We start from the raw sequence: 26577 nt of genomic DNA, 5'->3' as shown, positions 1-26577 counted from the left end.
CTGCATGGGCATGGGGGGTGGGGGTGAAATGGGAGAAGTCACTTTGGGGAGTCCAGCGACTGGACTTGGGTGTGGTGGGGTGGACATCCCCAACCTGGCATTCCCACTTTGAGGGGTCCCCAATATTTGGAGTCCCAAATCTGCCCATTCACGTGTCCCAATTTTTTGGCTGCCCACCCCAGGAGTCCAAATTCTTTGGGTTCTCCTGCCCACCCAGGCAGTCCCCACACAATGGACCAGGGATAGGGTGCCAGGGGGACAAAGAGACAAGTGCCCTGCCACCCGTGTCCCAGGTGTGGGACCGGACGCGTTTCCCCTGTTGCACTTCCTTCCCGGCACCCTGGGGACTCCCCTGATCACCCCTTTGTCACTCACTCAGCGTGGGGGCATGATGGCACCACAGGACCCCTCTCTGCACCATCCCTGAGGTGGCACCTGCATTTTTGTCATCACCACCTGCCAATTTGTCATCAGTGCCCCAAAGCAGGGGTGGTCTTGTTGTAATAAATCAACCAGAACTCCATTTCATCATGCAGAAAAAGCCAATTCTTTATTCACAGAATGCATTTTTGTACATTTTTACAGACCTCATGTTGAACTCCCATTGGTTAGTAGTTTCCATGATATTCAATTAATTGGTTAGAAGGTGTTTTGTGTGTATGTGCTGACACTCAGATGTTTACATATCTTCTTCACTGATTCTCATGGGACAGACCCACTGTGCTCACACAGGTGAGCACTTGTTTTTCACCCAGGAATAGTTTGTTGTGTTAACAAACTTTTCATTCTCAAGATAGTCCATGTGGCACAGGGGAGCAGTCGGGGACACAGCTGGGGACATAGCCTGGGGGGACAGGGCAGGAGGGGCAAGAGGGGCTAAGGGGTGGGGAGGGCATTGGAGGGTGTGGATGGACCCAAAAATATGCCAAAAGCAAGGGGAGGGCAGCCAAAACTGGGGGAAAGAATGGAAAAGAGGGAAAGGATCCAAAATAGGGGGCAATGGACCCAAAATAGGGGGGAAAGACATAAAATAGGAAGAAAGGACAAAAATAGGGGAAAAGAATCCAAAAGATGGGGTAAGGACCCAAAATCAGAGGACAAAAGGTGTCATGGGATGTCGTGGGGTGTCACAGGGTGTTTTGACGTGTCCCCACCTGTGCTGGTGCAGGCACAGATGCTCATCCAGGAGCAGCCACGATAACATCCTGCAGGACACAGGGACACCCTGCAGGACACAGCCCTGGGACCTTGGGGACTTTGGCCCTGCTGGGGGTGGGTGACAGAGACACAGAGGGAGGGGAGAGGGACACACAGAAGGGGACAGGGACACATAGGGGAGATAGGGACAGGGACTCACAACGGGGACAGGGAGACATGGGGCAGGACAGATGTCGCTAAAGGACACGGAATGATTCACATGAACACGTCTCAGTGGTATGACAAGAAAAAGAAAAATCTTTATTTTTTGACTCCAGTATTTATAGATTTTTGATGATGACCAGGGATTGGATAATTAAGTTACCACCTTCCCAATCACACTGGTCATGCGAAATGTCCATCAAAGAAGTTTCTTAGAAGGAATGTGTTTATGTTTATAGTTCATAGTTACTTTCCTGGGAAAGTAGCTAAAACTATGAGAACAATATCAGGAGGTCTAGTTTTCAGGGCGACAGACAGGAACACACAGAAGGGTGACAGGGAGCCATGGTGGGGGATGGGGAGATATGGAGAGGAGGGGACACGATGCCACCAGGACACGCATCTGGTGACAATGTCGCCACAACTGTGGGGATGCTGCCATCAGGACGCCTCCAGTGACACCCAACAGGGGGACACATGACCCCACGAGTGACACTGACCCTTGCCCTGTCCCCAGGGGCGGTTAGGGTCCCCTGAGCTCGGTGGCCCTGGCACACCCTGCTGGCTGTCACTCACTTCTGGCCCACTTGTCACCAGCTGAACAAGTTCCCCATCCTGCCCTGGTGGGGCATGACATTTGGCTGGGACACTGGTGGTGAAAGTGTTGATGTGGTGGTAGGAACTGCATCAGGCAGTGCTTTGCCATGGCTGAGATGAAGGTGTTGGTGGCACTGATGCTGTCCCAGTTCATATCGCCATCCATGTTCATGTCCCCTCATGTCCCCACCCAGGGCTGTGTCCTCACATGTGCACGTCCTTACCATGTTCCCATCCATGGCCGTGTCTCCATCTATGTCCATGTCCCCATCCAAGTCCCCTCATGTCCCCATCCATGGCCATGTCTCCATCCATGGTCATGTCCCCCATGTTCCACCATGGCCCCACCCATGTCACTGTCCCCAAGATGTCCCCATCCATGCGCCTTAGTTCAACGTCTTTATTTTTACCCCTGTTTCAGGGGTTTCAAAGGGATGAACAGAAACCTTTTCATTTCAAGGCCAAAGAAAGGATTTATGTGTCCCTGCTGGCAGAGCATCCTCATGCTTGGGTGGGTGGGAAAAAAATTTTTGGAGGGGTTTCTACCTCACTGTCTCCAGAATCATGGGTTTTGCCCCAATCCATCCCAGTCTGGATGTGGAAGATGCCAAAGGGCCAGAGAGAATTAAAACAATGGATTTATGTTAGAGAAAACCTCCAAGGACATCCAGTGTTTCTTGATGCGACCAGAAGATGCAAAAAGTGAGATTTTTCTGGGGTCAGGAGTCAACAAATCTGCTGTCCATAATGGATTTCTGATGTTGGTTTGTAGATGTGACCAGGTGCCCACAGGGAGCCAGGAGGATGCAGAGCCCCCAGCCAGATGCCTTTCCAACACGGATCATCCAGTGTGGATCCTCCCAAGGGGGATGGAGCTGGAGCACCACACAAAGCTCTTCCTGCACTCAGGGTACTGGCAGGGCTTCCCTTAGTGGTTGCTCCGTTGGTGTTGGTTCAAGGCTGACCTCTGTTTGAACCCCTTCCCACACTGGGGACACTCATAGGGCCTCTCCCCAGTGTGGATGCGCCGGTGGGTGATGAGGGTGGAGTTCAGTTTGAAGCCCTTCCCACAGTCGGGGCAGTGGAAGGGCCTCTCATCTGTGTGAATCCGCTGATGTACAAGGAGATCTGAGCTGGTCTGAAACCTCTTCCAGCACTCCTCACACTCGTAGGGCCGTTCCCCTGTGTGGCTCCTCTGGTGGATGATCAGGTTGGAGCTCCGACTGAAGCTCTTCCCACACTCACCACACTTGTAAGGCCGCTCCCCAGAGTGCATCCTCCTATGATGCATCAGTTCTGAGCTCTGGCTGAACCTCTTACCACATTCCCCACATTCATAGGGCCTCTCGCCGGTGTGGGTCCTCTTGTGGACAATGAGGTTTGACCTCTGGGTGAATCTCTTCCCACACTCAGGACATTCATAGGGCCTCTCCCCGGTGTGAATGCGCCGGTGGGTGATGAGATCAGGGTTATTTTTGAAGCCCTTCCCGCAGTCAGGGCAGTGGAAGGGCCTCTCATCTGTGTGAATCCGCTCATGCCTGAGGAGCCTGGAGCTGCTCTGAAACCTCTTCCCACACTCAGGACACTCATAGGGCCTCTCGCCTGTGTGTGTCCACTGATGCTTCAGGAGACTGGAGCTTCTCTGAAAGCTCTTCCCACATTCCCCACACTCATAGGGCCGTTCCCCTGTGTGGCTCCTCTGGTGGTTGATCAGGTCAAAGCTGTTTCTATAGCTCTTCCCACACTCCCCACACTCATAGGGCCTTTCTCCAGTGTGGATCCTCCGGTGGTGGATGAGGGTTGAGTTCCGGCTGAAGCTCTTCCCACATTCCCCACATCTATAGAGCTTCTTCCCACTGTGGACCTGCTCATGGATCCTCAGTTCCAAACTCTGGCCGCCTCCTTGGCTCAGGGTGGGTCTTTCTTCCTTGGATCCCTGTGATCTGCGTTTGCAGCCCGTCTTTGTGCGGGATCTCCGTGGCTTTTCCTCCCCATTGAATTCCTGAGCTGTAGAGCTGCTCAAAACAGCCTCTTCCACGAGGTTCTGCTGCAAAGATTTGTCCCCCCTGGTCTCTGTCCACTGCTCCTTGTCTGGGGAATGAAGGACAAGGAGAAGACGGGATTTGCCTCTGTGCCAGAGGGAAGGGGAAGGAGATCCCCCCCAGTGCGTCCCCGGCAGGACGGCGTTGGCAGCGGGACTGTCCTGCAGCCGGGGGCTGTGCTGGGCTGGGACATGGAGCAGGAGAGAGGGGGAAAGGGGCACAGACTTCCTCCTCACCTGCCAGGGGCTCCTGGGCCATCATCCTCACATTGTCCTCCTCCTATATCCGGTCAAGGTTTGGGAATGAGTGTTGCCGCCTGTTCATTTTGTTCTGGTTATTAATTTAAATGGTTTGTTCTCAATGTTATTCCCCCCATGAGTTGGAATGGTTTTACCCGCTTGTCAGTTTTGTAAACCCCTCCCCTTTTTCCTGAACCTTCCTTGTCCATCACCCTGTTCCTGCCCCTGAACCCCATCAATCTATGTAAACCCCACCTTTTGTTCTAGCTCCTTCCCTGTCATTCATCCCTCACTCGAGGCCCCATTGGCATTGTGATTGCCGCCCCTCCCACAGGTTATTCCTATTGGTCCCCAACATCGTAAACCCTCCCCCCAACTCCTCCCCTGAGATGCCCTGATTGGTTCTTGTGTTTGTACCCTCCCCACCTTAAATTGGAGCGCACGGAGGTGCTCCTCGCTCAGACCGTCCTACCCTTGACCTTTCCAGTCCTTCCCCCATCCACTGCTCCCGACCCTGGAATAAAACCTGGTTTCTGGAGAGAACCTGGGACTCTGAGCCTCCTCCTTGCCTTCATCGGGCACCCACGACGCACCTGAGACCGCAGAGCTTGGTGGCTCGCAGGCTCTGAAGGTTCGGTCTGGGACAACGAGCTCCCAGACCGTTCCCCACTCTCGGCGCTGCCAGCGGCTAGAGAGCAAGAGCTAGCCAGGGCGAGGAGAGCCGCGGCAGGGGCAGCGTCAAATGAGAAATCCTGGTTTGGGGGGGAAAACAAGGGCTGAAAACGTTGTGTTCGATGGTGCCACTATGAAAGTGCAGCTCGAAAAGTCACTTTCAGCCTCGCGGGGACCAGACCCCACTCATCTCCAGCCTTCCCACCCCTCTCCATGCTGCCGGGGATCCCCCGGATCCAGGATCGCCCCTCTGTGCCCTCCCCTCTCCGGGGCTCTCGCGTTCCTCCCCGGCTCTCCCGGGGATCCCCAAACTCGGTATCGCCCCTCTGCCCACCGGTACTAGGCGATCGCCACGTGGGACCCCCCAGGATCCCTCCAGGGCATTTGCGGCTCAGCTTTGGGGTCCTGCAAGATTCAAACATGCCCTGTCCCGCAAAAAAAAACCCTCCCGGAGACTCCCACGATGGATTTGGGGCGAGCTCCCCCTCCCCGCTCACCTGTGGGTTCCGGGGGTGGGGATTAGGTGATGCTGCTGGAGCCGGGGGAGCTGCGGCCTGAGCAGGCGGGCGGGGAAACCGCGCGGTTCTGCCGCTCCTCCTCCTCCCGCTGCTTCTCTTCCTTCTGTTCCTTCTCTTCCTCCTCTTCCTGTTCCTCCTCTTCCTCCGCTCCTCCTCCGCTCCCAGCCCGGGCCAGGCAGGTGCCGACACCCAAAAGCAGCCGCGCTCTGCCCTGGGGTGTCTCCCAATGCGGCCCCGCCTCGCGCGGCACTGGGAACGATACTGGGAGCACCGGGGAGGAACTGGGAGCGCTTTCCCTCCCAGTACGCCTCTTACTGGGAGCACTGGAGGGAACTGGGAGGAAACAGCGCCGGGACGCGGCTACCCCGGCGGTGGGCGGGGCTAAACAAAAGGGCGTGGTCAGAAGCGATCGCGCGCTGTGATTGGTGGGCAGGAACAGCGCGGTGTTTCTCTGGTCACGTGAGGGCCGGGGGAGTTGGAGCGATGGCGGCGGCGTCTGGTGAGAGGGGGCAGGGATCGGGAATGGGGACCGAGACAGGAACCGGGAATACGGGAATGGAACCAGGAATGGAGTCCGGACTGGGATGGGAGCAGGACGAGACGGGGGTAGGTGGGACACGGAAACGGGCGGGGCCGGGGGCGTGACAGAGGGGAGAGGGGCGTCCGCTACAGGGGACACAAGGAGTCGGAATGGGGGGACATGGGAACAGTTCCAGGGCAGGAGGTCCTTGATCAGCTGCCCCAGAACCTCCACCGGGGTCTCCCAAGCGTAGCCGGAGTCATTCAGCTTGGGGTCCCCAAAGCCCTGAGCAACCCCCAAGTCCCTCCCAGGAACCCTCTGATGCTGAACCCAGCATCTCCCAGATCCCTTGGACGATCGTCCCATGTCCCCATCCATGTTTTTGTTCAACATCTTTATTTTTACCCTGGTTTTGGGTGTTTCGAAAAGACAAAGAGAAATGAAAAGAAAATCCAGGCCACGGGGAGCCAGGAGCCACCTATCCACTGAGGGCATTCCCAGGGCTTCCCTTAGTGGTGCCTCAATTGATGTTTGCTCAAGGCTGACCTCTGGGTGAAGCTCTTCCCACCCTTGAGACACTCAGAGGGCCGGTGACATCACAAGGAGCAGGGCTGGCTGTGATTTTTTTGGTGCCTATGAAATCCCAAGGGCAGCGTCACACCGGGGGCAGCTCTCAATGTCCCCAGCAGGTCACGCTGTCCAGTGCAGCCCATACCAGTAGTCACTGTGCACATGGAAGAGGCTGGGCTGGATGTGGGTCAGGGCAGAAACACTGCCCCCGGGACTGGGGTCTCCCCCTGTCTCTGGGGCACAGCCCCTGGTGGGAACACCTTGGGCAGGGCATGCAGCTGCTGCTAGGCCATGGGGACAGGCCATACCCCATGCCAGCTGCCTGGACCTCTCTGATGCCTGTCCCAGATCCCTGTGGCTCCTGTCCCCACTACTCCCGACCTCCTTCACTCCATCCATCAAAGTCCCACTCAGTCTCTTCACTGTGAACTTTGGAAAGAATGGAAGAAAGGATGCGTTGTCAGTTAACCCTGGCTGGATGCCGGGCACCCACCAAATCTGCTCTCTCACTCCCCTCCAGAGATGGACAGGAGAGAGGAAATAGAATGAGGGCTTCATGGGTTGATATAAGGACTGGGACAGATCACTCAGCAAATGCCATCATAGGAAAAACAGGTTTGAAATTAGTGATATTAATTGAATTTATTGCTATCAAAATCAAATCAGGATAATGAGAAGTAAAGTAAAGCTTTAAAAACACCTTCTGCTCATCCCTCCCTCCTTCCTGGCTCTGCCTCCTGCCCCAGTGGGTGCAGGAACACAGGGAATAGGGGTTCTGGTCAGTTCATCACATGTTGTTTCTCCTGCAGCTCGGGGAGAGGAGTTGTTCCCCTGTTGTGCCAGTGATAGTAAAAGGCCTTAAAATCTTAGAAAATTCGGGGACTTAGAAAAAGTTAGGTTTGGAAAGCCCTGGGAAAAGCAGGCCCTGGAAACGTTAGGCCTTGTGCTTGCTAAAGACCAGGTCAAGCTGCACTTGTGTAGTCAGTATATGATAAATGATACAATTGTTAGATGTGATTAGATATAATTATTGTTTAGAGAACATGGGGAACCATGTTAGGGGGCTAAGGGGGGATTACGAGAAATTCATGCTTGGGTAAAAACAATGCTTACAATAGAACAATGTAAGTTTAATAATTAATATGTAAGTTGCATAATGATAGAGTATAAAATATGTTCAACTCGAAACCCAAGTCGTGTCAGATTTGGGTATGTGTACCCCTGACACCCAGAGCTCTTTAAATAAAGCACCTTCATATAACCATTCGTGGTTATGTGTGTTCCTGAACGCTAACATTTTGGCGACCCAGGTGGGACCTTGTGAGTGCTGCTGAGCGAACTCGCGACCCGATCACGCTCCAGCCGGCACCGAGGGATTCTCGGGGAGCCCATCAGCCGCGACCGTCTCCGCTGCTCACAATGTCCCCGGGAGAGAAAGGTAAGGTGCTTTACTTTGGTTTTGGTGCCTGCCAGTTAGACGTGGCGAAAGCTGCGCGTGGTTGGGCTAAAGGAATTCCTCTTGGTAAAGCCTAGGCGCCGTCCGTAAGACGACTGCGAAAGCGTCGCAGGTTCGGCATTTGTGGTATATTATAGTTATAATATGGAGAAGGGTTTTGGGCTGCTATGCTCCCATACCGGGTACTTCTCCTTTGGGGTGCTTATTAGCACATTGGAAACAAGGTAACTTTGGAGAAGAATTACATAAGACTAAGATAATTTCAGCCAGATCTCCCACAGAAAAAGACCCCAGCAATCCCGTCTCATCTGTTAGTAGCTATAACCTCTTCTCTCTTTCTTTACTTTGCTTTCCTTATTTCTCTCTCTCTCTCTCTCCTCTATCGCATAACCCTTGTTGTTGGCACTAAAATAAAGGTACATTATTGTTGTTGTGATTTAAACTGAAATCCCTTTGTGTCCTTTTGCACTCTGAGATCAAACAAACCTCTCATGAGCCTCACTTGCATTAGCGAATCATGACATCTAAATTGGCATCATGGACAGGATTTCTGACAGACAGAAGGGGCTGCAGGTTTGTTGTGCAGTCTGTATTAGGGGAAAGACGTTTTGCTCCAGCCGCACCTAGCCTGACACTCCCAAAAGAGTGAGCGGTGTCTAGAAAGCAAGGGGGGCGAGTCGGATTTCCCACAAACTGCACACGCCGAGGTAAAAAGCACCCCACACTCACTTGAGGGCTCTGTCTGCAGAATTTCACAAAAGCTCTCTTAGTGCCAAAGGGCTGGATTGTTTTTGTTGTTGTGTGTATGAATTTTGACTGTTTGGTGTAGCAAAGAGACAACCAGAATTTTAAACTGAAGGAGTGCCTTCCAAGCAGATTTGGTCTTTTTACCCATACAGGGAAGCAAAGTTGTGTGTGTGTGTGTGTATAGTTTAAGTTTATACCTCCCTGTAGTGGTTTTTCTTTTTGTAAAAATGACTGAAAACAGCAGTGCAAAAGTTAAAACTGCATTTTATGCATGTTATGCTCTGTTAGCAAAACACAGTGCCAGACCTTCTCCAGGAGGGAAAAGTTGGTGCTCAGTAATTGGTTTAATTTGGAAAATGTGATTGATAGAGTATGTTCTTTACAACATGAAACAAAATTTAAACTGGGAAAAAATGAAACAAGAGAGTGAAACCCCTCTCATTAATCAAATTTACCCTCAAAAAGAGCTAACTTGGATAAAATTGTGGGGAACACTGCTGTCCTAGTTTGAAACCTCTAATTAAGAATATAATTTTTAATGAGATAATATAAATTTTATAATATAATTATATAATATATTATATAATATATTATAATAGAATATACTATTACTACTACATTATAATAGTATATAATTATATCAATGATAAGGATCTTGGTCTGCATATAACTACTAAAATAGAAATAAAAATAGGAAAAAAAAAAAAAAAAAAAAGGGAAAAAAGAAGAAAAAAGAAAAAAGAAAAGAAAAAGGGAGTATGGGTGTCTCCTTCACGAGTCGGAGACAGAATATGTATTCCGAGTGTCTCACTGAAGGTGATCAAATTCGGTTGAGAGAACAGGAATCGAATGAGCACTGGGTACATGAGGTCTTCTTAATAGCAAGATACAGACATAGCCCATGGTCCCTAACTCAGCATACAGCTTATTGGGCCGAGGGGCTTAACCCCTTGGAAAGGGGGGACTTGACTGCTATAGTTTGTACCCCCAACCAACTACTGAAAAATATTTAGAAAGCTGTCTGCTTACAAATGATACACAAAAGAAAATTAATTGTTAGTTATGAATCACCAATGCTGTTACCTGTGAAAACTGAAATTATGGACCTGTAAAAATCCCAGAAGGAAAAAATCAGAGAAAGCAAAGGGTGATAGATACATTGGTTCTCTTAATGAAAACCCAAAAAAAAAAAAAAAAGAGAAAACAAATCTCTAATTGCCAGTATTAGTGGTCACTAGAAATAAAGAAAGGGGTCTCCAAAATATAATGAGTGGCTTATCACTTAAAAGTTGAGTAAAGTAGTCGTTAATTGGCACTGTCCCAGGTTCATTGTATCGAATGCCCCATTGTATGACCCAGCGCACCTCCACAGGCTCTGGGCTGTGAGCCAAAGCAGTCTCCTTCTCAGCTTCTGGGAGTGGAACCCAAACAGCTTTAGAATCACGGAAACTGGTAACTCTGCCTCTCATGGGTGAGCAGAGAGGTGGAAGTTAGTTTTATTTAAAATGCTCACTAGAAATAACAAAACTGGAGACGTACTGATTTTAGCAATGGTGGGTCCTAAACATGCACCTATTATTTCTGTAGTTAACACTAGAGCCCAAATTTTGTATTGACCAATACAGACTAGTACAGGATTTGAGAGCAATAATAGAATAACTGAAGATATTTACCCAGTGGTAGCTAATCCTTGCACACTGTTAACATCCGTAAAAGAGAAATAGAAATGGTTTACTGTAACTGATTTAAAAGATGCCTTTTTCTGCATACCCCTTGACAAAGAAAGTAAGAAACTGTTTGCCTCTGAATGGGAAAATCCAGAAAATGGAAGGAAAACTCAGCTCACCTGAACATGACTCCCACAAAGATACAAGAACAGTCCAACCCTATTTGGAAGCCAGCTGGCAAAGGAGCTGGAGATTTGGACCAAGAATGGGCAAGTACCAGAAAACAATACCTGCTGTTACAGTATGTTGATGATACACTGACAACTACAGAAGAGAAAACAACCTGCATAAAGGTAACAATTGAAATTTTAAATTTGCTGGGAATGGGAGGATATGAGGTGTCTAAAGAAAAGGTACAAATTGCCCAACAGACTGTGATTTACCTGGGGTGTGAAATCTCACAAAAGCAACGTAAGCTGGGTACTAATCGTATTCAAGCTATTTGTGCTATTCCAGAGCCCCAGAACCTACATGAGCTGCGAGTTTTCCTCGGGATGACAGGGTGGTGCCGCCTGTGGATCATGGACTATGGACTAATTGCAAAACCCCTGTATGAAGCCCAGAAGACACAGCTGTTTACCTGGGGCAAACCACAGAAGGAGGCCTTCCTCAAGCTGAAGAAAGCATTGACAACTGCTCCAGCATTAGGATTGCCTGATTTATCCAAAGACTTTCAGCTGTTTGTGCATGAAAGATCACACCTAGCTCTGGGAATACTAACCCAGCGTCTGGGAAGCTGGAAAAGGCCAGTAGGCTACTTCTCCAAACAACTTGACAACGTGAGTGCCGGATGGCCTTCATGCCTGTGGGCAGTTGCAGCCACTGTGATGCTGATCCAAGAAGCCAGGAAACTCACGATGGGTAGACATATAGATGTCTATGTACCACACATGGTGACCACTGTTTTAGAACAAAAGGGGGGCCATTGGCTATCTCCAAGCAGGATGATGAAATTCCAGGTAATCCTAACTGAGCAGGATGAACTCACACTAAAGACAATTAACCTCTTGAATCCAGCTTTTTTCCTAGGTACCACAACTGAAGAAGGCCCATTAGAGCACGACTGTGTAGAAGTAATAGAGTACACCTATTCGGCAAGGGAAGACCTAAAAGACATCCCACTAGAGCAACCAGAATTGGAGCTATTCACAGATGGAAGCAGCTTGGTGGAGAACGGGACCAGATACTCTGGATATGTGGTAACAACAGTCAGTACAATAGTGGAGGCAAAAGCATTATTACCAAGTACATCTGCCCAGAGGGCAGAACTGGTTGCCTTAACCAGAACATTAGAATTGAGTAGAGAGAAATCGAAAAGCAGACTGGACAGCCCGACAGACTGCTCGAGAAGTGCAAACAACAATGGCATTGATACCTTTAAAGACTAATGTTTCTCAATTTAATTTGCCTCCAAAACCAAAATATTCAATAGAAGATGAGAAATTGAGACATTTGCTAAATGCACAAAAGGATTCAGAAGAATGGTATGTAACTGCACAAAGACAAATAGTGTTAACCCCCTTGATAATGAGAGAAGTTCTACAAATTAAACATAACAAATGTCATTGGGGTGCAGAGGCATTGGTAAAATTGCTAAAGCAAAAATTAATCTTGGTACGGATGCTAACAATGGCAAAATCAACTCAGTGGCAAGACACAGGCATAGGTAGGAAAGATTAGGATAGGAATAGAATCAAGATGACACTTAGCAAGAACCCTCTAGTAGAGTGAAATTTGGGTGGGCCCTAGAGCAAATAGCAAACTGTCAGAACAGAGAAACAGGTCAGGTAGATAGACTAGCAAGAGTCACCTGGGAAAGATTTAAAGAATTAAACGTCCAATTACAACTTACTACTTTTGAAAGAACATGGAGGGTGTGAAGTTCTTTTTTTAAGGGGGACAGATTGATCATTGCATCCCAATGCAATGGGATTGCAATCCACATCCCAAATGTAACTGCAGATGTAGAACATGACATCAATCAGTTGCAACAAATAGAGCATGAAGCACAGGAAGAGCAAAAGGATTTGACTACAAGTTGGTTAGGTAAAATCTTCAAAGGGTTAGGGTGGAATGTGAATTCATGGATTAAATCTATCATTGAGAATGTGATAATTTTACTAATTGTATTTTTAGCAATTTGGTTAGTTTACAGCATCTTAAAAAGAGAAATACAGAAGAAAACGTCCTGGAACCAGAAGATAATAAAGGCACTGATGCGAGAGCTACACCCACCATCCTCTAGTTCTCCATTTCGTGACAGCATCCAGGACAACGTTTACATCAATCGAGGATTTGAAGAACACCAAGTATAAACTCAGAAACAAAGGACTGTATCAAGTGAAAACATTTGCACTTATAGTGAAGTGAAAATGCTTTCAAAGGGGGGAAATGATAGTAAAAGGCCTTAAAATCTTAGAAAATTCGGGGACTTAGAAAAAGTTAGGTTTGGAAAGCCCTGGGAAAAGCAGGCCCTGGAAACGTTAGGCCTTGTGCTTGCTAAAGACCAGGTCAAGCTGCACTTGTGTAGTCAGTATATGATAAATGATACAATTGTTAGATGTGATTAGATATAATTATTGTTTAGAGAACATGGGGAACCATGTTAGGGGGCTAAGGGGGGATTACGAGAAATTCATGCTTGGGTAAAAACAATGCTTACAATAGAACAATGTAAGTTTAATAATTAATATGTAAGTTGCATAATGATAGAGTATAAAATATGTTCAACTCGAAACCCAAGTCGTGTCAGATTTGGGTATGTGTACCCCTGACACCCAGAGCTCTTTAAATAAAGCACCTTCATATAACCATTCGTGGTTATGTGTGTTCCTGAACGCTAACACCAGGGGTCCCTCTTGGAGAGGGTTCTCCATGAACTTCTCCAAGGTGAGTTCATCTCATGGACAGCAGTTCTTCTCAACCTGCTGCAACCTGGGTCACTCCTCCATGGGCTCACATGTCCTACCAGAACCCTTCTCCAGGGTGGGCTCCTCTCTCCACAGGTTTGTAGGTCCCTGTCAGGTTCCTGCTCCAGCACAGGTTTCTCATGGGGTCACAGCCTCAGCTCAGGCATCCCTGTGCTTTGGCACAACATCCTCCAGGCGCTGCAGGTGCATCTCTGCACGCTGTGCCCTTCATGGGCTGCAGGGGCCCAGCTGCCTCACCACAGACTGCACTACGGAATCTCAGGGCAATCAGCTGCAGCACCTGGAGCAGCTCCTGCCCCTCCTCCTGCCCTGCCCTGGGTGTGTGCAGAATTATTCCTCTCACATGTTCTCACCCTGCTCTTCCCTGATCATAGTTACAACTCCACAATAACTGATACGCTGAAATCTGTTATCCCAAAGGCATTACCACCACTTCTAACTGGCCCAGCCTTGGCCAGTGGCCGGTCTGTCTTGAAGCCGGCTGGCATTGACTCTGCAGGACATGGAGGAGCAGCTGCTTCAAGCAGCCTGTCACAGAAGGTGATCCTAGAGTCCCCCTTTACCAAAACCTGGCAAGGGAAACCTAGAATAAGTATGGTAGGTTTTTTATTACAATTATTGATTATTGTTATTATTATAGGTATTACTTCTATTTCTGTTATTAATATTACAGTTATTACTAGTAGTTTTAGTCTTTTTTACTCTATATTATAGTGGCTATAGTAGAACTCAAAATTCTTAATTGCAAGTAGAAATTTTAATTTTATCAGCCTCTTGCCCTGCCCTGTTCTGTATCATTGCTGTATGTGAAGCCACTGCTGCCAGGGCTCCATATTTCCCTGGTTTGGGAAATTTGATGGCATTGCTTACATGTCAGACAGAGAGGGCTTATTCCAATCAAATGCACTGCCTTTGCTCTACTAGTCTCCGTGTTGGAAGCTTGTTTTCTAGTTGTCTCGTTAAGGACTTTTGGGTTAGGTTCTTTTTCCCCATGAACTGAAGATTGATGAGAGGGAGGCTATTTTCTCTTGTTCGGTCTCAGTAGTTTATTCTTTTCTTATCAACATTACAAGGTACAAGGAGCTATGTGCACTATGATAGAAAGGGGTAAAATGGCTAACAAAGATTCTTTTCAAGGTCTTTTATATGTCCATTTACCCAATTAACAGATGCCAACTAAATTATTTTTCTTAGTGACCCAATCACCCAACACCTGTGTGCTGCACTCTGACATCTTTTATCCAATCACTTACTACCACCCAAAAACCCCTAAGAGAAGAACATGAAGAAGAAAGAAGAACAAGAGACAACAATATAAATCCTCCATCTTGTCTCCTGTTCTCTAAAATAACTTTTCCACCCAGTGATTTAAAAAAACTTTCTAATCTACACACTTACACTTTTAGCTTTTTCTATCTAACATTCATTTTCATGTATCACCATGAAAACATGCTCATGAATTTCCTATTATATGAAATTCAATGTTTTTTCTGGATCCTAGAACTAAGTATTAGAAACAAGGGCACATACTCTGTATCTCAGACTCCAACATCTAACATTGTTGACTTTCTCAGTCTCTCTTAATATTTGTGAATATTTGATTTTGCAAGATTCTGTAGTCAGCTTTCTGCTTTGCTCTTAGATTTCTTAATGGTGTGTCAGAACTGAATGTAGGATTTTGGGTGGGACCGCTTCAGTCTGAGATGGGATTGTCTCAGCAGCAGCTGGTTTTGCACATCTGAGCAGAGATAACAAGGATTCAATGAAATTAATATTCTGCCTCGTCGCACAACCCGCAGTGGCTGGCTGGAGGGAGCAGTGGTGGGAGCTGCATTCCAGCACAGTGCAATCTAGATTACACTAACATATGAAACCAATTAGACCATGATCTTTTAAGTACACATACAAATACACATAGTTTTACTACAACTAGCCCCACTAACAGCAGTAATTGTAACCATATACATCTATGTGATAATGACACTAGCAGGATCTGGTAAAAGGGATGAACTGGTAACATTACCCCACCTGATCTGTATCAGGAATTCAATAAACTTTCAAAGTCCCTAAAATTATGAAAATAAATTTTTAAAACACAAGTAAATCCAAAACCCAAGCTAAAAACAAGAGTAGTGCCCTGATATGAAAAATAAGAGTAGTTACCTAATATGAAAGTACTCCATGAGATGAGGGGTGGGGTAATGGCCGGGGCCCCCGGCAAGGGACTGGCAATGGACGCTGACCCTTTGCTGAGCAGGGGCTCGGGGCCCTGCGGCGCCGGGTGGGAGCCGGGAAGAGCGAGAGAGCCGGGCTAAACATCAGCATTGGGGCGGGCACGGACTCGGAGGGAGGGTGACACTGCCTGAGGGGGCCCGCAGAGCCTCCCTGCTCCAAAATCCCGCGCGTGACAGCGGGGCAGCTGCCGGGATATTTGGGGCAGGGAGGAGCCGGAGGCGGGCGTTCCAAATAGCTCCTTTGGAGCCGGATTTTGTCCCAATGAGGGGCAATTCCCGTGGTTGCCGAGCGTTGCCGTCTCTCCTCACGAGCCTCAGGGTGGAGCTCTGTGCTCGGGGCCAAAGGCCGAGATCCCGCCCGGAGGCTCCGAGACGGCAGAATTTTGGGGAGTTCCGGTGCTGGCTGCCAGCAGAGCCGGAGCGCCGGGCCGGAGGATGCGTGGGCCCCTCCCGCGGCGGGGGTTGGGCTGCCCGACTCAGGCGCTGCATTGTCAGGACAGAGCCACGTGGCAATCACCCGGTACCGGCGGGGTGGGGATTGGATGGGCGGAGAAGGGCGGTACCGGAGCTGGGGGACCCTCTACAGCCTGGGGGGGGCAGGCGTCCCGATAAGGGGGACCCCCGGCACCCTGGAACGTGGAGCCCGGATAGGGGGAACGCCAGCAGCCTGGAGATGTTGGGACCGTGGACAAGAGAGAGACATGGGTGCCCCGGAGCCCTGAAACGGGGACCCCGGAGCCCTGAAACGGGGACCCCGGACAGGCAGTACCCCTGGAGCCCCTCTGACACCCAGCTGGGGAGCCCAGAGAAGGGGAGCCTCTGGGATTCCCAGGAGCCCCAGCAGCCCAGAGAGAGGGGATACCAATACACACTGGAGCTGCAGAAGCCCAGATAGGGGGGACCCCCTGAGCCCCAAAGTGCAGAGGCCAGAGAGGGGGAATCTTCTGGTAAAGAGCGGAAAAGACTCCACAGCTCGTCTAAGTTTGAGAGTAGATACGTATTTTAGCCGGTGGACATAGGCGTAATTATTTCCAAAGGCATATGGCCCGGGAGTAAGGATCGGCTTTCTTTTATTCTGTACAGTCCAGGATTACACAATGCGCCCAACACATATTCATTCCTTAGCCCCGCCTAGACTCGCTTCGTATGCTAATGAGCTCCAGGCTTCTCTACGCCTGCCGCTCCTCAATTCGGGGGTCTTCGGTGGTCCCTGATGAAGATTTTCAAACTCCTCTTCGCATCTAAACTTTTCACCTTTGTCTCCGGAGCATACGCCTTAGTCCCTTGGTCACATTCCAGACCTCGAGATTAGTCCTTGCTGGGTCAGGGGTCTCTTAATGCAAGTAGCCTTGTTCTCTCATCTTGTTTTCGAGCCCTGGCTCCTGTCTTAGTACAGCTGTGCTCTCATCCTGTCTCTGCACACACAGAAAATTTTCAGCATTCCTTAATGTCTTGTCTTGTCAGCCAACTTTTAACCAGGTTTGCTTTTAACTCCTAAACCCCCTTGTTTCACTGGGTGGATGGTTTTTGCAGAAACTTGTTGGTTCTTGTAGTAGAGACAGACAATGACACCTGTTTCTTCTTCCAATCCTTATTGCACACATCTTATATTTATATGGTTATCAGAAGACACCATGTTCAGTTCCAGTTGGTTAGGAACTCAGTGCACTGGTTGGTAATGGTGAGTGTACATGTCAATCAAAACTTTTCTCTCTAACAATGTTTACATACTTTTTCTACTGATTCTCATGGAACAGATCCCTTGTTGTTACAGGTGCACTTGTTTCTCTCCCCAGTAATAGTTTGTTATGTTAACCAACTTTTCATTCTCAAGATGTTTTTGCAAGGGAACTTACCAGGCTAGCTGCTAGCTACACTCAGCTGAAGTAAGAAGGCCTGAACCATGATTTTACAAGGCCTTTCTTTTGTAAGGTTTTATCTATATGTGACAGGTGGTTTGGGTTTTTTTGAGGGTGGCTAAATCTTGTTGGTCTGGAGATTTTTATGGACACCAGACACCTGCTGACTTCCAGAGGTGGACTTGGGCAGGAGGAACACCCAAGCCAACGTGCTCACACCTTTTTTTTCCCCCAAAACAGGAATTCCAGTTCCCAAAGTTTAGCCAGATGGAGAAGGAGGCTACGAGGAAGAGGAAGATGCCCAGGACTCTGAGACAGGTGAGGAGGAAGCCACTGCCCCTTTCCCCCTCTCTCCTGCTCCATCTCCCAGCCCAGCATGGTCTCCGGCTGCAGGACAACCCTGCTGCCGACACTGTCCTGCCGGGGATGTATTGCTGCTGGAGATGAATAGGTCACATGGACACAGCTTGAGGTGTGGTGAAAGGATGAGAGAGTTTATTTCTTCTCCCAGGATTTATAGGTTTCTGATACATGGCTAGGGATTGGATGGTCAGGATAACACTTTCCCAACTGCACTGGCTGTGAGAGATGTCCATCACAAGACGTGTAACAGAAGGAATGTACACATCTCTATGTTTACAGTTGCTGTTCTGGGAAAGTCTTTAGAAAACTATGTTAGCAAGCTCAGAAGCTGAGTTTTCAGGGTGACAGGGATGCATTGCAGGGATCTCCTTCCCCTTCCCTTCTGGGACGGAAGCAAATCCCATCCTCTCCTTGTCCTTCCTTCCCCAGACAAGGAGCTGAGGACAGAGAACAGGGAGGACAAATCCTTGCAGCAGAACCTCGTGGAAGAGGCCATTTTGAGCAACTCCACAGCTCAGGAATCTAGCGGGGAGGAAAAGCCCCAGAGATCCTGCATGAGGAGGGGCTGCACATACAGGACTTGAAGGAACAGTAAGTAGAGTTTGCAGGCAACACTAAATTGGAAGGAGGTGCTGACTCCCTCAAGGGCAGAGACCTTAACAAATCCAAGAGATGGGCAATCATCAACCATAGGAAGTTTAAGAAGGCTGAAGGAACTTGCACCTCATAGCAGCCTTCAGCTTCCTTCTGAGGGGCAGTGGTAGGGCAGGCACCAATCTCTGAGCTCTGCTGACCTGTGACAAGACCTGAGTGGATGGCTTGAAGCTGTGCCAGGGCAGAGTCAGGCTGGAGATCAGGAAGATTCTTTGCCCAGAGGGTGATTGGGCACTGAGTGGCTCCCATGGGAACGGTCATCGCCCCAAGGCTGCCAGAGCTCCAGAAGCATTTGGACAGTGCTTTCAGGAACAGACTGTTCCTGAAACAAACAATCCTGGGATTGTTGGGGTGTCCTGTGCAGAGCCAGCAGATGGACTTGATGATCCTTGTGCATCCTTCCAGTTCAGGATATTCCATTAGTCACTGAAAACCACTGGAAGAAGTGCCATGTGCTAAACCATGAAGGGGAGTTCCTGGCTCCTGGGAGAGAAGCAGACACCAGCTGCCTGCTTTGCAGCTTGAAATCCCCATGAAAACATTTTGGGTTTCTATGTTCTGAAAGGTGGCACTGCCTGCATAGCAGTGCCTTCAGTTTACCACTCTTTATGTCTGGAGTTGACCCAGGAATGTCCCATGGTGGGGTGCTCCATTCCTACAGTCACTTCCATACCGGGACCAGACCTGGAGTGTGAGGAGCAAGCTCCAGATCCAAGCACCATCTTCTCAGACCACAGAATATTAAAGCATCTCCTTGGGATTGACAGAGGAAGGGGAAATTTGGGACAAGGGGGGACACAGCAACACCCCAAAAAGCCCCCCAAATTTTCCCTCTGCCCTCCCCAAACCAGCCCATGTTTACCCCTAAAACGGCTTCAAACTGCCCCATAACTTGCATGGGGTGGAGGGAGGCATCAGGACCATTCCCCCACCCTCCCTGTGTCTTATCAGCTCTGTGCCCAACCGGAGGAGGAATGGGGTTGGGGGTGTGGGGGGGTCTCCCTGTTGGAAATGATACAGCTTTTAACATTTTCATAATTTAAAATTCACCATATAACTCATCAGCCGCCAAACCATCCCCATCACCCTCCACCCATCATCATAACCCCAAAGTTCATCACTGCCCACCCATAACATATCACCCCCCATCATCATTGTCACCCCAAAATTCATCAGCCCCCACCCATCACCCTACAAACTGTCCCCATAATCCCCCAACCCATCATAATCACCCCAGAATTCACCACCCCACACCCATCTTCATCACCTGCACCTATCACCCCATAACCCATCACCCCCTTAACCATCCCCAGAACCCCCCACCATCATCACCCCAAATGTCATCACTCCCCCACCCATAATCACCCCAAAATCCACACCCCACCCCATAACCCCTCACCCCCCACTCCATGCCCCACTCACCTGCCCCTTCCTGCGTCCCCAGCTCTGCCCTGGCTCTGCTGTCGCCATGTCCCCTCCTCCTGCCCAGTGGTGCAGATACTGCTGTAGGTTTGGCCTCATGTTCCCTCGGGTCCCTGCAGCTCCTTGGGCACCTTGGAGGGGGCAGAAAACACCGTCTGGAACAGCGACCAGTGTTCGCTGGCCTTGGGGACACCCCTGTCACCACCCTTGTCGCCATCGGTGTCGGGGTGGCTGTCAGAGCGTTACCAGCCCTGCAGCCATGTCCAGCACTGGCTCCCTGGGGACACCCCGCTCCTTTTGGGGTCCACTCCAGTGTGCCACTTGTAGGTCTTCAGTGGGGTGGGGGGCTTGGGGGTGGCTGGGCTCCATGTGTGGTGGGGAAGAGTCAGTTTTAGGGGCTTCAGAGGGTGGATTTAGAGGGTGGTGGGAAGGGGAGAATCATTTGGGGGGATCCATGGGGTGGATTTGGGGGCGGTTAATTTGGGGGGAGTAATCTTGGGAGTTGGATTTGGGGGGTGGTGGGATGAGGAGAGTCACTTTGGGTAGTACATGGGCTAGATTTGGGGTTGGTAGGATTGGGAGAATCATTTTGGGGGTTGAATTTGTGACTGATCGGATGGGGAGAATAATTTTGGGGGCTCCAGGGCTGGATTTGGGGGTGATGGGAGGGGGAGAAGCATTTTGGGGTTGGATTTGGGGTTGGTGGGACAGGAGAGGCATTTTGGGGGCTGAATTTGGGAATGATGGGATGAGGAGAATAATTAGTGGGGGTCCAGGGACTGGATTTGGAGGTGGAGAGGCACCCACAACCTGGCATCCCCACTTTGAAGGGTCCCAATTTGTGAGGTCCCAAATTCCTGAGGTGTCCCTGGCCACCCAGGGGTCCCGGTTTTTTGGGTTCTGCCCACCCAGGGGTCCTCATCCAGTGGGTGCCCCCACAGCCCCGACCCCTGCTGGGAACAAGGGGACAGGGGGACAAGTCCCCCAGGCACAGGTGGGACTGGAGGCGTTTCCGTCCAAACTTCCCCTACACCCTGCCTGCACCCTGGGACCCCAATTCTCCCTCCCTTTGACACCTGCTCAGAGGGGGGGCTTGGTGGCACCACAGGACCCCTTCTCTGTGATGTTTCCGAGGTGACACCTGCGCTTTTTGACACCACCACCCACCAGTTTGTCACCAGCTCCCCAAAGCAGGGGATGGTCCACATCTGACAGGAGGGGGGGTGGTGGCAACATTTTTGGGTTCCCCCCACCACCCTTACCTCCTCCCCCACCTATGCCCCAGGAGGTAATTCCACTGGGGATGCACCAGTGACACCAGAGGGACACCATGGGTCACCCCTTGAAGAGACTGGTGGGGTCACAGTGGCTCCTGGAGTCCCTCCAAAATGACAGCTGGGGGACCGAGGATGCTGCGGGAACAATGTGGGGAGTGGGTTCTACTTTGTGGGGGGGGGGGGGCGGGGAGGCACGCAGGCTTTGGGGTCTCCAGGATGGGTCCTGAAGTCCCCTCCCATCACTGCAAAATCACCCCCCCAGCCCCTTCCTCAATTTCCCTCACTCTGTAGCCAATGTTCTGCAATTAGGTTTATTCTGGGGGGTTTTGGGGTGGGGGCTACTGGGATGGGCTGGTGGGCCAGTAGGGTGGGCCATGGTATGTCTAGGCTGGTGGTCATCTGGTCTGGGGCTGGCCAAGCTGGTGGGCTGCAGGGCCAGGGGCCATCCAGACCAGAGTACAGCTGGGATCCATGGCTCTAACGTCCATCTGGACCAGTGTCCATCCAGAGTAGGATCCATGGTCTGGTGTCTATCTGGACCAGTGTCCAACTTCCCCTGCCCCTGTCCAGCCCAGGCTCTCCAGCCAGGGCCACTCCTCACTGCGGAGTGGACAAGACCCATAGTCAGTCCCAAGATGACCCCAAATGCCCTCCCAGCAACCCCATCAGACCACCCACCCTGAGCCCCAGTGCCACCGGTGTCCCCTGGAAGCCAGGCCAGCTCTGGATCTCCTGGAAGAGGGCATTGCCAGGGCAGTGGGTGTGGCCGAGCTGGCGGTGGCCATGCAGGGTAAAGTTCGGCCGGATGTGGCCAGAGCGGACAGCACAAGGTAGGAGCTCATCTCGCACCAGGGTGAGTGTGTCAGTGTCCGGCAGGGTGGCCGTGAAGTCCCCAATGATGCCAACTCCAAAGCCTTGGGTATTGTAGCCCTTGGTGTGGGCACCCACCCAGTGCCACCCGCGGCCCTCATACAAGTACCCGTCTGAGCCCACCACGAGGCTGTGAGGACACAATGGGGACAGTGAGGGCACAGTGATGGGAACTGCAAAGAGACAGGGATGGGGATTGAAGGGGGACAGTGGTGGGGACAATGTGGGGACAGTGGTGGGTGATGTGCGGGCTTAGGGGGAGAGAAGGGGAACAGGGATTGGGAATGTGGGGGGACAAGAATGGGGACTGGAAAGGGATGGGGACTGTGAGCGGTTATGAAGACTGTAGGGACAGGGATGGGGACTGTGGGGGGGGACAGGGATGGGAACTGCAGGGGGACAGTGATGGGGACAGCAAGGGGACTGGTGAGGACCATGGTGGGGACAGTGATGGGGACTGTGAGAGGACAGTGGTGGGATCTGTGAGGGGACAATAGTGGGGACTACAGGGGGACAATGGTGGGGGCCGTGGGGGAACAGTGGTGGAGACCACAAGGGCACAGTGATGGGGACCATGGGGGTTGATAGGGACCATAAGGAGACAATGACAGACCTCATGGGGGGTGACAGGAACTGGGGGGGGGGGGGGGGGGTGGCAGTGCCCACAGGGGTACAATGTCAGGGCCCATGGAGGTGACAGGGACTGTGGTGGCTGACAGGGGCTGAAGGAGATGATGGGAACCACAGGGGATTACATGGCCTATAGGCAGTGACAGGAACCAGTGGGGGTGACAGACCTCAAAGGGGTACAGTGACCACCCCACAAGGGGTGCCAGAGTCTGTGGTGGGTGCCATTGCCCCAGAGGGGTAACAGTGACCTGTAGCCAATGTCGTCCCAGCCACGAATGTCCTGGTGGAAGCGCTGCATGTCCCTCATGGCACGGGCGCAAGCGCTGAAGGTCCGGCAGGGCTGTGCTGGCTCCAGGGTGTGGTGCAGGAACACCAAGCCCAAGGGGGGCTGCAGCAGGGCTGGGGTGCCCCGGTAGGGACGGGCGTCCCACAGGCAGCGGGGCATGATGGCTGGGCACTCTGCAGGGACAATAGGGTGGAGGTGCTGAGATCCTGGAGACATAGGAAAAGCCTTGTGTGAAAGGGACATGGAGCTTGATGGGGGCATGGCAGACACATGCCCACATGGGGACAAGGGGCTTGATGGGCCCTTGGGGGAAATGGTGGTGATCACGTGGGGACATGGGACTCCTTGGGGACATGGTAGAGGGGATGAGGGACTTGATAGGCCCTTGGGGATATGGTAGAGGCCACGTGGGGACATGGGGCTTGATGGGGACATGGTAGAGTTCACATGGGGACGAGGGGCACGTTGGGGATGTGGTGGTGTCCATGTGGGGATATGGCTGGATATGTCTCCAGAGACACTGGGGACATGGCAAGGGCCATATGGGAACAAAGGGCTGGAGGTGTCCCATGAGCCACTGTGGACATGGCAGAGGCCATCTGGGGAAATGAAGCTTGATGGGGACATGGTAGAGGCCTTGTGGGGAGTGACAATCCCTGTCTGGTAGGTGACAAACCCTGTTTAGGGGGTGACAACTCTGTTTGGGGCGTGACAATGCCCATTTGCATGGTGACAATCCCTGTTTAGGGGGTGACCACCCTGTTTAGGTGGTTACACCTCTGCTTAAGGGGTGACAATCCCTGTATGGGAGGTGACTATTTAGCCCTGTTTAGGTTTAACAACCACCATTTGGGAGGTGACAACCCTAATTTGAGGGGTGACACCCCCATTTAGGAGGTGCCACCCTGCCCATACCCACGTAGCGCTCGATGAACTCCTGTGCTGCCCTACGAGCCACAGCTGCCACCTCCTTTGTCCCCACGTCCCTCAGGAGCTCCAGGCTGGGCGACAGGGTCTTCAGCACCCCCAAAATTGCTGCCACCTCCTTCTCCAGCCGTCCCTGTCCCGCTAGAGCTCCAAAATCCCGGCGCCGGTAACTGCTGGGGGGTCTCCTCTCTTCCGAGCCATTCCCGGTCCCATAGTAGCCCTGGAGCAGCTCAGCCAGTGGGAGGGGTCCCTGGGCCAGCCGCGCCCCCAGGAGTACCCCATCCATGGCCCCGATGGCCACGGGGTCGGGGACAGGGGACAGGGGACCCCTCAAGGTGTAATTTTGGGGGTTCTCCACGTCGTCCCAGCAGCCATCGGGTCCCAACGTGGTGCTGTTGTTATCACCCTCCTGTGCCAGCAGGAAGGATGTCCCCAAAGCCTCAGCGATGGTGACAGCCAAGAGGGGGTCGGTGGGTGGGTTGAGGGTGGGGAGGGGTCGTCCAAAGCCGCCAGATCTCAGTCCCGCCTCGATGCCGGCCAGGAGGGGACCGAGGGCCACCGTAGAACCGTCAGGAGCCAGCACCGCCCCCAGCTCCGGAGTCGCGGGGTCGTGGTGGAGGAGCTCGGTCAGGAGCTGCCACTGGCCCGGGGTGAGAGCCGGAGGGCGTTCGGGAGTCCCGGCGGGCTCGCCCAGCACTGCCCGGCACCCCGGGGTGCTGCAGACTCCCAGCTGCCTCCCCAAGGCCGTGGCAGTGCCAGGGGAACCCCCCTGGGCTGGGGACTCGAGGACGTCCAGGATGGCGAGTACCGAGTCCATGTGGCGCGGGGGAACAGCTGGGGACACAGCTGGGGCACGGGGGGTGGGAAGTGAGGAGGGTTAAGGGGTGAAGAGGGAGTTGGAAGAAGGGAAGGCACCCAAAAATGTGCCAAAAGCAAGAGGAGGGCATCCAAAATTGGGGGAAAGGATGGAAAAGTGGGGAAAGGATCCAAAAGAGGGGGAAGGGACCCAAAATAGGGGGAAAGGGTTCAAACGAGGGGGAAAACGACACAAAATAAGGGGAAAGGAATCAAAATTAGTGGGAGGAAGACCCAAAAGAGGGGGAAAATAATCCAAAATAGGGTAGAAAGGACTCAGAATAGGGGGAAAGTATCCAAAACCAGAGGGGAAAGGACCCAGAATAGGGAGGGAAAGACACAAAATAAGGAGAAGAAACCCAAAAGATGGAAAAGGACCTGAAATGGGGAGAAGGGACCTAATATAGGGGGAAAAGGACCCAAAATCAGAGGACAAAGGGTGTTGTGCATCGTCATGGGGTGTCCCAGGGTGTCGTGGCATGTCCCTACCTGTGCCGGGGCCAGCGCAGACACTCAGTGCCAGGAGTAGCCACAGGAACATCCTGAGGGACACGGGGACACCTTGAAGGACACAGAGACACGCTGTGGGACACAGAGACACACTGTGGAGCAGGGGGACCTCCTGCAGGACATGGCCTGGGACTTTGGCCCCACTGGGGGCAGGGTACAAGGACGTAGGAGGAGGGACACAGAGGCACAGGGGGACGACAGGGAGACACAGGGAGGGGAGGGAACATGATGCCACCAGGACACACATCAGGGGACAATGTCGCCATACCTATGGGGACGCTGCCACCAGGACATGTCAGGGGACACTGCCACCAGGCCATGTGACCTTGTGTGTGACACTGACTCTTGCCCTGTCCCCATGGGTGGTTGGGGTCCCCTGAGCTCAGTGGCCCTGGCACACCCTGGTGGCTGTCACTCACTTCTGGGACACTTGTCATCAGCTGAACAAGTTCCCCGTCTCGCCCTGGTGAGTGGTGACATTCAGCTGGGACACCGCGGTGGTGACAGTGGGGAAATGGTAGCAGGAACTGCATCAGGCAGTGCTTGCTATGGCTCAGATGAAGGTGCTGGTGGCACTTGGGGTGGAGCAGGTGATGGCATTGATGCTGCCCCAGTTTGTGACCCCATCCATGTCTGTGCCCCTCCCTACTCATGTCACTGTCCCCCCAAAGCCCCCATCCATTTCCACATCCCCCCATATCCGTATTCTACCCATATCTGTTTCCCCCCAGGTCCCCATCCATGGCCACATCCCTATTTATTTCCATGTCCATACCTATGTCATTGTCCCCCACATGTTCTCATTTAAACCTTAGTTGAAAATCTCTATTTTTACCCCAATTGCAGAGATTTTGAAGGGATAAACTGTGGAGGCCAGCAAGGCAACTAATAGTGTAGCCACTCTGCCCTGGAGAGAGAGCCCATAGGCTTGAGTTAGCCACACACCTCCCAGGGAGAGGCTCTTGGTTGAGAGCTTTTTTGTCATGGTGAGTTGTTAAGTTACCCCCAACGTGCCTTTCCCCTGTATGCATATAATTTGTATCTTATTTGCCCTTCCCCCTTGCTCTACCCCTGTGCCCTCAGACCATTGGCCCTGTTGTTCTACCCTGCCCCCTAGCATCCCTATATATATATCCTTATATAATCCTGGCTCTCCCAGAGCCCAGGGTCAGTCTTTGTCCTTGGACCCCTTTGTGAGGAAGAGAATAAAGGCTTCTTGTGGAACTCCATACAAGGACTCCTGCCCCTTTCTTCAGAGTCCCTGAGGAACTCTGGCCACCAAATAGCCGTTTTCAAGTCTAGAGCTGAAATCC

At 51.6% G+C, this 26577-nt stretch overlaps 2 protein-coding genes and 2 long non-coding RNA genes across 10 annotated transcripts; 2 read left to right on the top strand and 2 right to left on the bottom strand.

Annotated features, from left to right (window-relative positions):
• Window positions 1–523: 523 nt before the first annotated feature.
• Window positions 524–5818, bottom strand: LOC147648787 (uncharacterized). Of its 5 annotated transcripts, none has more exons than XM_086865928.1 (4): window positions 5407–5818; window positions 4831–4989; window positions 4235–4314; window positions 524–4047 (listed from the first exon to the last, which is right to left on the bottom strand). In XM_086865928.1, exons 3-4 carry the CDS (start codon window positions 4257–4259, stop codon window positions 2885–2887), a joined length of 1188 nt encoding a protein of 395 aa, XP_086722054.1. In that variant the 5' UTR covers window positions 4260–4314; window positions 4831–4989; window positions 5407–5818; the 3' UTR covers window positions 524–2884. The 5 variants fall into 5 exon arrangements, with proteins under 5 accessions (XP_086722054.1, XP_086722050.1, XP_086722051.1 ...); XM_086865924.1 differs by having other exon boundaries at window positions 4782–4989; window positions 5407–5810; XM_086865925.1 differs by having other exon boundaries at window positions 4764–4989; window positions 5407–5793.
• Window positions 5819–5856: 38 nt separating this feature from the next.
• LOC147648786 (uncharacterized) lies at window positions 5857–13260 on the top strand. 2 transcript variants are annotated; one of them, XR_015279840.1, is made up of 3 exons: window positions 5857–5926; window positions 7828–7955; window positions 11465–13260. It is a non-coding gene; the product is annotated as an uncharacterized LOC147648786 (long non-coding RNA). The 2 variants fall into 2 exon arrangements; XR_015279839.1 differs by having other exon boundaries at window positions 5885–6033.
• A 2560-nt stretch (window positions 13261–15820) lies between these two features.
• Window positions 15821–19253, top strand: LOC147648785 (uncharacterized). The gene is made up of 3 exons (XR_015279841.1): window positions 15821–16131; window positions 17711–17788; window positions 18263–19253. It is a non-coding gene; the product is annotated as an uncharacterized LOC147648785 (long non-coding RNA).
• A 2444-nt stretch (window positions 19254–21697) lies between these two features.
• Window positions 21698–25574, bottom strand: LOC111932446 (N-acetylmuramoyl-L-alanine amidase-like). 2 transcript variants are annotated; one of them, XM_086865901.1, is made up of 5 exons: window positions 25244–25574; window positions 23888–24745; window positions 22935–23178; window positions 21865–22186; window positions 21698–21786 (listed from the first exon to the last, which is right to left on the bottom strand). In XM_086865901.1, the coding sequence occupies exons 1-5, from the start codon at window positions 25509–25511 to the stop codon at window positions 21784–21786; spliced, it is 1695 nt and encodes a 564-aa protein (XP_086722027.1). In that variant the 5' UTR covers window positions 25512–25574; the 3' UTR covers window positions 21698–21783. The 2 variants fall into 2 exon arrangements, with proteins under 2 accessions (XP_086722027.1, XP_086722028.1); XM_086865902.1 differs by having other exon boundaries at window positions 22935–23145; window positions 25244–25573.
• Between the last annotated feature and the right edge of the window lie 1003 nt (window positions 25575–26577).

The sequence above is a fragment of the Cyanistes caeruleus genome, chromosome 30 (assembly GCF_971803275.1).
Source record: "Cyanistes caeruleus chromosome 30, bCyaCae1.hap1.1, whole genome shotgun sequence".
Lineage (NCBI taxonomy): Eukaryota > Metazoa > Chordata > Aves > Passeriformes > Paridae > Cyanistes > Cyanistes caeruleus.
Note: the sequence above shows the minus strand (reverse complement) of the source record. Positions and strands in the feature narration are given on the sequence as shown.